A 12282-nucleotide genomic window follows, 5' to 3' on the forward strand; every position below is an offset into this window, starting at 1 on the left:
GAGGGGTCCGCGCAGAGAGCAGCACAGAGCCGGGGCTGTCCCGCTCCCAAGGGCCTGCGCTTTCCTACACTGTGGGGTCCTGTTCACGAGTTTCCCCGCACGGGACCCGGGCTGCACACGGCAGTACCCGCCTGCCTTTCAATGGAGCGGACACCAGCCTCTGATAGGCTTGGAGATTCCTTAAGGACGGGGCGAGTGGGAGAAGGCTCCGGGAGCGGGCTCTGGTTGGCTGCTGTGTTTTCCCACCCCTCCCCTCCTCGTGTTCCCCCCAGCACCCCCACTCCTGGCTCCTGGGGAGTGGGTGGAAGTAACGTCCTTGTGCTTTGTGGAGTAAGCTTTCCCCTCACTGCAGCGCCCGCAGCCTCCTACGAGAAGGGTCTTCTGTTGTTCTGTGGATGTCCTGCTAGGAAGGTTCTGATGGGTCCAGCCATGGGGCCGCGGGCAGTCACCTTACTCTGCGCAGTGGCCGCAGCCTTGGGGAGTAAGTAAACCAGACGGCTTCTTTCCGCAACTTTCACGGGCTTTTGTTTGGGTCTGTCTCTCTTTTGTTGTCGGCAACTTTTCTGTCACGTTATATTCTGTGTTGCTCTGAATGGAGCTTGAGTCATTCATTTACTCGACTTGAAAAGTATGGATAGCCGCCGTTGCTGTTACCCCATTTATTCGTGCACAGTCTGGCGCATGAAAATGCCGGGTTCGCTTTGTGCGGGGTCCTGCATGTGCTGCGCATTTTGGAATGCAGATAGGAGTGCTTAACCTCAGATGGGATCTAACGAATCCAATTGCCAAGCGATACGCCAAGTGATGTACTCCGAGGGTTTGGGTTGGCAGGTGCCATCCCAGTCGATACCAAGTTGGGCAACAGCGAGTCAACTAAAAGAGGCCTCGCCAGAGGGCTGTGCCACCTTACGTTAGGCAAAGCCCTGCGGCTGCAAGTCGTACATGCCTGCATGGTTTTTATAGTTAAGAGACGCATGTACAGAGCAACATATCGTACACATGTAGCGTCCTTCCAGATGCAACCCTCTTGCGTATCAACCCACGCAAGCTGAGGGAGATCTGCAGCCTGAAAACGTGTATTAATTGGAGCCATTTTAAATGGTGGTGATAACATTTGTTTCTTTATCGCCTTAATATTGATCTACGTTGCAAAATGATGCCTATTTTAACAGCCGTTCACGAAGGAGGAACCAAGTCTAACCAACAGCAATCTCACAGCTGCAGAATGTGCATGAACTCACTGAGCTTTCTCAGCTCATTTTTCCATTGGAGAACAGAGAGATATTTGCCCAGAGGGAGAAATAGAGCAATCTCAGCGCAGCCAGCTCTCCATTTTCCAAGGCGCTATAAAGAAAGAATGCGGTGTTTGTTGTTAAAAGAGTAGTCGGTTTATCGTGCAGGGACTCAACTCTTTCCGCACTTTCATGTCCCCTGAACACGTCTTTGCCAGAGCAGGAGCACGAGTGTTCTCGAGAATGCAGGCATTACTTTGGATGTGGACTTCACTTTAAAATAGAAGTTAATAAGACAGCTCAGTGGGTTAATGCGTCTACTGTGCATGGGTGTGTATGCCACTATAAGGTAACACAAGTGTGTCCAATTTACTTCAGGAATTGGCATGATTTGTGTTAGCATACTCAGTGAAATGGGTCCAAAGCAGAGCGAAGCGGTATGCCGGTCAAGTGGCACAGTGAAAAGAACGCTCGCTATGACATCTGTGCAGAGCCTCCTGACGCAGGTTCGAATCCCGGCAGCGCCAAACTTCTTTTATCCTTCCGAGGTCGATACATGCGCACCACACACCGTGGGTAATAATAAGCAGCGCTCAGATACTCGTAGCGCTATATAAATGCCAAATTATTATTATTAAGGATCACACAACGTGTGAAGACAGGATTAGATTTCAGGCCAGCTGCTTTCCCACTGGGCATTTCATTTATTTTGGGCACCAGGTTTCACAATAGAATACCGAAAGTGCAAGAGAAGTCCGAGGTTTACTTTAGTGTCGCTGTTACAAACATGTGAAATCCTTATATGTCCTTTGGGATTTCTATTTTACATTTTCCCAAAAAAGTTCTCACTGCTAATTCGTCACGTTTTCCTTAAGCCGCGCGTGGCATGTCTCCAGGAATGTTTCCAACATGCACAGTGCGAGCTCTATAATGTCCCAATACAGGGGATTAAAGTGGTTTATTTACCCTCGGATCCATGGAAAGTGGGACTGAAGAGAACCCGTCAAAGGTGATTTAAAATGACAAACTGCTGCTCTGAGCCGCGGATTAGCTGCGTGCCTTCCCCACAACAGATGGAACTGTTGATGGCAGCCAAAGGCCCAGCGCCAGGCCAAGAGTCTTTGTTAACCACCACCTCCCCAGGGCCTAACCGCCTCAGGGGGCGGCGGGGTCTCTACATTCCGACACAAGGAGACGTGTCTTGCATTGAAATAGCTGTCAACGCTATAACTGACAGGGGGCTGGAAGGGTTAAGGCACCTACCGCCACAGTCCAACAGGTCGAGTTCTGGAGCAGGCCACTGCTATTCATCCTTCCAAGGTTGATAGCATAGGTACCATTTGGTCAGGTCATGTAATATGGCTTTCATGCCCTGTCAGGAGGGCGGACATGGCCTTTAACGGCCTGCCAGCCCAGGCTAAGGCAGGCCCGAGCGAAGCAAGTGCCTCAGCTCGGGCTGTGGCCCGTTAAAGGCCATGTCTGGCCTCCAGGCAGGGCATGAAAGTCATTCGCCCCGCGGGGTTCGTCCGGGGTGTGAATGGATTTCACAATTTCTCATCAGGAGATCTGCACTGCTAGCGCGGCCGATATCCCGGAAGAGCCTCGGGTGGCTGGGACAGCGGGCGGGGATTGTGTATTCTCACCCGCTATTCCAGCCACCTGATTGGCTGAGCGCCCTTCCGCGGGTGTGAATGTAATAGTCATGTATACCACATCAGTTATCGTAGAGATCTACGGCAGGAAGGCTTGTCTGGAGTATTTTTTTTACCCGGGGCTATCGAATCTGTGTAGGTTAAAAGGGGAATATAGAGGTGCGTGGCAGCTGTTGAATTTGTTCAATGAAAGGGGCATAAATATTTACCAGTAATGAGCACAAGTGATGGACCTGCTGGAGAGAGGGATCAATAATTAACTAGGTTGGTTGAATACCCCGCCCCCCCAATTTCTTTTTTTTTTTAAATCATGGGTTGAAATAGTGTATTTTCAGTACACTTCCTGTGCAAAATTGGGGAAATGTCCTACAATTCTTATCTGATTCTGTCTGGGAATGCATGAACAAATCAAATAGGTGTCATGGCACCAACAGTGCACTGGAGACTTTTCTAATACGTTTCAGTATTCTCCACTCCCACTCTCCTCTCTCTCTCCCGTCACACCTGATGAGGTCACCAGACAAGTCCGGTCTATGAAGGCCTCATCCAAGCAAGTTGACCCCTGCCCCTTCAAAACCATCAAGGACAACATTGACTCCCTCACACCAACCTTGTCCGACCTCTGCAACCTCTCTTTTTCCACTGGAGTTTTCCCAACTGCTCTCAAGCACTCCCTTGTGCATTCTCTTCTCAAGAAACCATCTGCTGACCCTTCCATTCCGTCAAACTACCGCCCGATCTCTATCACTCCCTTCCTGGGCAAACTCCTGGAGAACCTGGCTATCTCTCAGCTAAATCTCCACACGGTATCAATCAGTTGTTTCCCCGACCATCAGTCTGGCTTTAGAGCATCCAGAGGCACAGAAAATGCTCTTCTGAACACCTGTGAAGACCTGCTCTCAAACCTTGAAACTAACACTCCCTCTGTCCTCATTCTCCTTGATCTCTCCTCCGCCTTTGACACAGTAAGCCACCACATTCTGATCTCACGGCTTCGGGACACCTTGGGAATCACAGGTCAGGTTCTGGCTTGGTTAACCTAATTTCCCTCCAACCACCCATCCCAGGTCGAACTTGGTGCCTCTCAACTATCACCCACTCAACCTGTAGCGTTCCTCAGGGTTCTAACCTATCCCCCTCGTTCTTCAACATCTATATGGCTGCCCTGGCACGTGTGAGTGCCACTCTCACCTCTAATTTCCAGTGTTATGCGGATGACATGCAGCAATCCTTCAGGCTACCTTCAGCCACCTCCTCTTGCTCACTCATACCTGACTGTCTGTCCGCTATTAAGTCGTGGTGTGCTGCAAATGACCTTTGTCTCAATGCCAGTAAAACAGAGATTGTTTGCATATGGGACACCTGCTCCCACTCTCCCCCTCTCACTCTGGCCTCCCTTGCCCCTGCGTCTACCCCCACAAGTTAGGCCAAAAACCTTGGGGTCCTCTTTAACTCCACTCTCTCCTTCTCTGCTCACATTTCTGACATTTCAAAAAAGTCTAACTATCAACTACACCACCTTAGAGGCACTCTCCCTTTTCTCACCTTCCTTCAGCGGCTCACTATCTCCAGAGCCCTAGTTCTCTCCAGGCTTGACTACTGCAACAGCCTCTTCCTCAACCTCACTGCTTCCGCCCTGCGCCCTCTCCAAATCATCCAGAATAGAACCGCAATACTTATCTTTGGCCTCAAGCACAGGGACTGCATCTCTCCGGCGCTGAAATCCCTTCACTGGCTCACCGTGGCTGCAAGGGTCAAATTCAAGACCCTCTGCATCGCCCACAAGACTTTTTGTGGCCTGGGACCTACTTAACTTCAACGTTGCCTTCCTAAATATTGTCCCTCTCGTGCCCTCCGCTCATCTGCCTCCAACCTTCTGTGCGTGAGCCGGTTCTCCAAGCAGAGATTTGGAGGGAGAACCCTTTCCTCAGCAGGTGCCTCCCTCTGGAACAGCGTCCCTGCCACCCTCTGTCTTGAGCCTGAAATTATCAAGTTCCAGGAACTCCTCAAGACCTTCCTCTTCTCCTCTTCCTTCTCTCACAGCCTACCCTGCTAACCGAGCTCTTTGCTCTTCCTTCTCTCCCTCCTTCCACACATCTTATCGACTGGCCGCCTAGTGTACCTCAGAATGTCACAGGTCTGAAGCATCCCTGCCAGTCTTTCTGCACTTGCCGTAAGGCCTTTCAACCCACTGCACTTGTAATAAAAACCTTGAGAGCTTCTCACTTCGCACTTCACCAGTCTCTACTGACTGGACGCACTTGTTCCCCTGCCCTTCCCTTGCCCTCCCGCACTTGCACGATCTGTGTACAACCCTGCCCGAAGATCGTTCCGTCTGTCCTGCCTTGTCTTCACCCCCTAATGTGCACTTGGAAAAAACTGCAGAATCGCCGGCAGGTCTATTTGGTGTATCTCAACTGTTAAATGTATAATATTCACTTAATCTGCCTGTGCAGACCGTTATCGTCTCCGAAATTCAAGGACTCTGAGAGACTGTTGTTTTTTCCCTGTGTTCCTTCCCTCCTTGAGTGCTTTGATACACTTGCTGTGTATAGGCGCTATATAAATAAACATTACCAAAATTACCACCAACATTACCACTGTATGAACACACTCATCTTGGCTTTTCCCAATAATGCCAGTACTGTAACTGTAAAAACAGGCTCCTGATGGTTTTGCGCAATAAGCTCAATACTGCCCCTGAAATTGTAATTGTGATTGTTTATTTGTTGAGCGCTTACACAAATTAAGTGCTTCAAAGCGCTTCAAGGCGGGATGGGAACAAGGGAATACAGTTGTCATTCTTAGGCCTTGAAGATTCGAATGACCTAACAAAAATAACTAGCATACTGGACCGGAGGCTTTTCTACTTGTGCAAGTGCATGACAGGAAGGAATGGGAGAAGGGGGGGGGGGAGCATACAATCAATAAACTACCATACTATGCCTAACAATTTGTCAAATAGTGCAAGTGCATGACAACGAGTCGGGAGAGAAGGAGGAGGGAGATGGAAACGGCCATACAGAACAATAAGCCATCGTACTAGGCCTGGCAACATTTCAGATTGATTGGTGGTTGGTCATCACTATGCGCCTGTGCACAAGTTTTACAGGCAAAAACAAGTTACGGAGGGAAGACCGAAGGAGGACAGGGCAAACTTGCTAGGCCTAGCACATTCAAGGTTGTGCAAGTGCGCAGACAGTAAATTCGAGGCAGGAGGACATGTGCGACCAGTCCAGCTGGGGCCTGGGTGAAGTGCAGAGTGTATAGAAACAACTAAATGGTCTGTCCACAGCGCATAGTCCATCAGTTTTAATGTTGAGTCCAAAGTTCAATATTCTTCACCCCCATTGGTTATAGTTCACAAAGTGTCTCAGAATGTCTACGTCTTCATACATTTGTATTCTACTGTGGTGATTATCATATTCCTTCTAACACGTGTTTCGACCTCACATTACATTGGTCATGATCAGGGCTGGTAAATCACCTTCACAATATCACAATGCATTGTATTTATTATATCAAAAAAATTCAGCCAACAATTATCATTGGTCATCCAACATATACAACACACATTTTTGTTAGGGCATTACAAAAAAAATAAGGTGGTTAAATACTGCATAGGTTGTGTATCAGAGGTCATTTCACATCAGGGGGATGTATAACATTTGTTGGCAGAAAGACAAGCAAAAAATACACATAAGGAAATTAAGCAACCTATCTTCCATTGCAACTAAAACCACGTAACTTCAATGTCTCCACACTGTGATCAGCGTGCATTCAACTTAGTGTGTGATGAAGATCTTTCACTTTTTACCTTAAGTTCAATTGATAATATAGATTCCTACTTACTATCCCATAGTGCATCAGTGTGTCCACCACCTTCATCCTTGCCAACAAATTGATGAATCGCTTCATCAGCCATCTATTAAACTGCTAGCACCCTCTGTAGTCCACCTATCACCTATTCCACTAAAGTTTAGTGCCTGCAACCATATAGTGCAAGTTAATTTAAGGTGCTCTTACCTCTCTTGTTCTCGCTACAAGCAGTCACCAAATTTGATCTAATATTGAATTGCAAAGAGACAGTTCGCTCATATAGTAATCTACAATATAAGATTCATGGCAATCTATTTCCTATTCTGTGCTAAAAGTGTCAATAATTAATGGATGGATCCCATTTATATGAACAAATTGGCTCTTTGGTGTAAAAACCACTTTTTTTTCCTACAAAGAAACCCAAAAAAATATACATTTAAAAAAAGGCATTCAACCTTTTTTTTCGGTCCTTTTGACTCGACCCTATTGTATTAGATCCTTTTGTTTTAATTCCTTTGACTGGACACCACCACTGGACATGTGCTGGCTGGGGTACTAAACAGAAGGGAGCACAGGCCAGCCTTGGAGCACTTTCTCAGCTGCGCCCTGCAGTTGAGGCAGGGAACACGATTCCCTCATGGGAGCACGGGAAGTGCCATCTTGTCCACAAGGAGCAGCCACCCTGGGGAAAGAGTAGGTCAAGGGAGGAAATGGAACAAGCAGGAAGCCAGCCAAGGAAATGGAGGTACATTAGGAAGATGTGAACATGCTTGTTTCCGATTAGATGTGTGGAAACTCGCAATGGGTACATAGACCAGTGGTGTGGGTGAGGAAATAGGGTGACAATGGTGAGTGAGTAGTTAGTCATTGTTTAAGGTGAAGCAACACGTTACCTGAAGCACCATGAAGCTGGGGTGAGATGGCAGTGACTGCCATGCACGCTTCTTAGACAAATTCTCATGTTTTCTTCCTGTATCATTGATTGTGAACAGTGAGTAGCTCATGGCATGGAATCACCAGTGTTAGTATTGTATTTCCTGGACAGCCATTCGACCCTTGTGCAGGCAAGTAGTACACATTCTTTTAGTGTTGGCTAATCCAGTGACGATATAGAGCCACCTATAGATCCAAAACCAACGCTATGGATTTTTGGGGAACATGCCAGTGCTTTACCATGTCCCAACCATCTCGACACTCATGCCACTCAGGGATTTGATCAGGGTATGGCCAGCATATGCCCATGGACCTTTGGGGCAGTTATCCAGGTTATGCCAGGCGTCTGTGTGGGAGAGATTTAACTACTCTCTTATCTCACTCTCTTGCTTCTGTAATCTCTTGAGATATGTTATGCATTCATCTAAACAGGGGAAGACAACATGGGGCTCTTCAAAGGGTTTGTCCTCCAAAGCTCAGCCACAGCGAGTGTAGTCAATGGTGAGGGATCATGGCAGAGGGCAAAGCCTCCGGCGAGCTGGAGGCTGCCTTCCTCGCGCTCCGATGCCAGCAATCAAGCCTGTGTTTAAGCTCAGGCTACTACCTACCCTACTAACAGCACTGCCAACAATAAAGGTCCAGATTCATGGAATGTTTGCACGATGCAAAGTGATTTTTCACTGGTGCAAAGTCACTTTGCACTGCCAACCAACACCCTGATTCATGGAACAGTGCAAAGTGTCTTTTTGCTGTGCAAAGTCACTTTGCATGGCCAAAAGGCACTTTGCACTGCTCCACCCTGATTCATGTAGCAGTGCAAAGGATATTTTTGCTGTGCAAAGTCACTTTGCTTGGCAAAAAGTCACATTGCACTGCCAACAAACACCCTGATTCATGGAACAGTGCAAAGTGTCTTTTTGCTGTGCAAAGTCACTTTGCATGGCCAAAAGGCACTTTGCACTGCTCCACCCTGATTCATGGAACAGTGCAAAGTGATTTTTTTGCTGGGCAAAGTGACATTGCATGGCAAAAAGACACTTTGCACTGTTGCATTAATCAGCGTTTTTGTTGGCAGTGCACAGTAACTTTCCACCAATGAAAAGAATAATTTGCACCGTGCAAAATATTCCACGAATCAGGCCCAAAGTGTCATTTTCCAAATAGGCTGAAAAATATCCGGAAAAATGTGCAGAATGCTGAAAAAGAGATGCAAAATTCAGCAGTTTACCGATTGGCCTCCCTATTAAATGCTACAATGGAAAAACTATTTTACACATTGTGTATCTGGTGACGACAGCACACAAGTCCTCAGCATTAACATGGACAACTCCTTTTGTGAGAATGTGCTTGCAGTCAGTAGAGTTCAATGGGAACACTGCAATAGAATGTGCTAATTGTAATTGCTGGCAATGTGTGTATTCATGCGTTACACTTCCGTAAAGTATTGTGCCTCTAGATTGTCTGGAAGTCACATCTTTATTATAGTGTTGGCACATGCCAAGCACCCAACCCATGTGAAAATGTACCATTTCCATTACCCATGTAAAAACAAGCACTGGCAAAGTCAGCAGTGTTCACTGGCATGTGCCAGACGCTAGCATCATATGCCCCAGGTACTCCCTTCATTTGCCATCTAGTGCCATTACCTGCCCAGATAATACCACCATGTGTGTTGGATTGTCATCAGATGTTCTGTCACATTCACTGGCAGGCACGAGCATCTTGTACCAGGTGAACTCATAACAGGTCCAGGTACCCACTCCACTACCAGGCATTGTTATCAACACCCAAGATCCTCCCTCCTTTGCCATCCTTTGCCCATGTGCAGGGTGTCGAGTAGAAACTCAATAAGGATAGCAATGCCATTTTGTATCGTTTGCTCATCAGTGCCGGATTCCGATTCCATTATGCCCAGTTAACAAAGCAGTACCAAATTCCAGTAGGCACAACACGGAAGTGGTAGGGTCCATTATGCCCAATTCCCTCGGTAAGGCCAGAAATTGTAATTTTTTCTTTGCAAAACAGTGCCAGAACCCGTACGCCTTGGACCGGGGCCCCCCAAACTCCGCCCCGCCCTCCTGTAATAGGGCCCGGGCCTCTATATTTCTGTCAAGCCCATACTGGGGCTGCAGGTATGGAATGGAAAGGGCAATCTGTAAGCGGTCATTGTACTGGAATTACGTATTGCCTCTTCTGTGATAAACTAATATTATGTCATCTGGGCATAATTTAGCTGGGGGCACTGGGGGGGATCCCATGGAATGGCAGAGTGGCTTCCTATTATGGGAAATTCTTTTCGTTTTGTTTTATTCAGCAGTAAGAAAGTGTATGCAAAAGAAGAAAACAAGTCCTTCCCTTAACTACAAGTCCCAGAATTCTCCCTTGTGTCCTTCATGAGTCACGGTTATGATAACAATACTTCTCTTTCCACCACCATTTAACTGACATCATCAGAAGACCTTTGCTCTTTTCTTACTGCTGTACCGCGCAAGAGATGAGCACTATATCTCTTTATTTCATAGAATATTGTGCTTGATTTACTGACTATGTCATCGTTTGCGCTGTCTACTGACAAGGGTTTTCTCTGTTCCTCCTCTGGGAGATTGTTGGACCTATACATAAAATCCATTAGAAGAAAGAACCTTAAGTGGTGCCACGATGCCCCAGAAAGAGAAGCGCTAGGTCCTTTCGTAGTGACTCGCAGGGAAAGCTGATCCATCTAGGAGTGTAAGACACTGGCAAAAGAGTAGTTGTGGAAATGAAAAGCAGTTTTGTTGTACCTTTGGTATTAAGGAGGACACAGGCCACATGCAGTGCTTTAAGTGCAGGTACTCACCAATCTAGGCTTTAAGTGGTCCGCTGCACAGCCTGGAAGGGGCTTAGCACGCAACCTGGCTGAGGCTCATTGACCAATTTCAGTTAATCTCACGCTCTCCGTTTTTGCAGTTCTCCATTTGTCCCACTTTCTTTGTGTGTCTCACTTTTTGTGCCTCATTCCCCATTTATTTATTTATTTATCTATTTATTTTATTTATTTTGACATTTGTAGAGCGCACCTAACCCTGAGGCATCTAGGCGCTGAAATTCTTTTGAGAGGTACATACCGTCTAAAGGCTTGTCACTTATCAGTTACTGTTACATTTGGTGGCACAGCACATGTTAATGCATACATATATGGTATAAAATTAGCAATACAAATAGGCTAGTCGCAAGTAACTGAGGTAAGCAAAGATCAACTGAGTAATATAGGAGGAGGCTTAGGTTAATTAAGTAGCTCTTGTGTGAAAAGCCAAGTTTTCAGGCTTTTACGGAAGGCCCAGTAGGAGGATTCCGATCTTAGTGGGGGCTGGTAGTGCATTCCAGTGCTTAGCAGCTACCAATGAGAAGGTGTTGCCCACTGCTTTCTGTAGTTTGTATATGGGAATGGTGAGTAGATGTGTGTAGGCTGCGCGTGTAGGTCTGTTGGATTTGTTCTTTGCGAATTTGTTGGATATGTACTTAGGGGCTGACTACGAGATGCATTTGTGGGTCAGTGAAAGGGGTTGTGTCCATTTCTATTCCTCTCTCTCTGTCCCCACACTCCCACTTCAGTCATGTTCTCACACCCTCTTTAACTCTCTGTGTATGTGCGTATTTATTTCTGAGCCTGGCCTCTGGAGCATGCTGTGCTGAAACATATCAGTGAATCCAACCAATTACTACTAACTCCTTAACTTTGAATTTGATTCGGTCAGCCTAATGCAACCATCTCCCAACCATCTCTCAAAGGCCCTCTTCAATCACAGACGGATTTAGACCTCTTTTGACACCAGTATCGTAGTGTACAAAGATGGCAAGCTTTGAAAACTCCAATTAAGGCATCACCATAGTTAATGTTATTGTAAACGGGTTAGTTATAATATGTATAAACAAGATGTTTGGTTCAGGCCAGAGCACTCAATCACTTTTTTAAAATATCTTTTTCTTTGAAGATGAAGGGACATAGCAGAACCAGAGCAATGCCCTCCCAGTGAGAGGCCTCCACATCATTAAGTCAAAGTCCAAGAAAAGCAGAAGTTGGACTTATGGCTCGGAAGATACTCCTGGAGATCAATCTCGAGGCGACAGATGAAGTAATAGAAGGGGGGGGTGCAGGGTGGGAGAGGAAGGGGGGGTTAACAGTTCTCATTGGGAAGGGAGAAAATACAAAACCTTGATTGATGGAGCTCCATATGGAATGTAAGTTACTTTTAATTCATGTTGTAACAATAGAAGTACATCAATAAAATCAATTTGAAAAAAAAGTACAAGAAAACGTGAACCCCCAAACTAAAGGCGTTATGCGGCTTCCCTGGAAGCCCTCGTTGACATAGTGGGAGAGAAAATGCAAACAACATTAGTCCAGGCAGCAGGGGAGGGGGGCATTCCAAGATCTGCATTAGATAGTGCCATACCCACTCTCCTGGAAAAACAAACCCCAAAACTTTGCATAGCCTAAAGCTCAGTGCACCGTACAATCCCTGTATGCCCCCCTACCCCACCCTGCATTGTATAACATGTGCAGCTCACACCATCTTCCCATCACCCTAGTTCCTCAGCCTCGGATGGTAACTATCTTAGTGAAGAAACCCTCCCTCCGTGCCAACCTACCTCTTTCAATACTGAGA

The 12282-nt window shown here is 46.7% G+C and overlaps 1 protein-coding gene across 2 annotated transcripts in view; it reads left to right on the plus strand.

The window, feature by feature from the left end:
- Positions 1-217: 217 nt before the first annotated feature.
- Positions 218-12282, plus strand: part of LOC138569646 (uncharacterized) — a 1436407-nt gene continuing 1424342 nt past the window's right edge. The window contains exon 1 of one of the 2 annotated variants that reach the window (XM_069647797.1): positions 218-481. In XM_069647797.1, coding sequence (XP_069503898.1) covers positions 418-481 — 64 coding nt within the window. In that variant the 5' untranslated portion in view covers positions 218-417. The remainder of the gene's footprint in view (positions 482-12282) is intronic. The other variant, XM_069647798.1, reaches the window with a different exon arrangement.

The sequence above is a fragment of the Ambystoma mexicanum genome, chromosome 2q (assembly GCF_040938575.1).
Source record: "Ambystoma mexicanum isolate Mex_15411 chromosome 2q, UKY_AmexF1_1, whole genome shotgun sequence".
In the NCBI taxonomy this organism is placed as follows: domain Eukaryota; kingdom Metazoa; phylum Chordata; class Amphibia; order Caudata; family Ambystomatidae; genus Ambystoma; species Ambystoma mexicanum.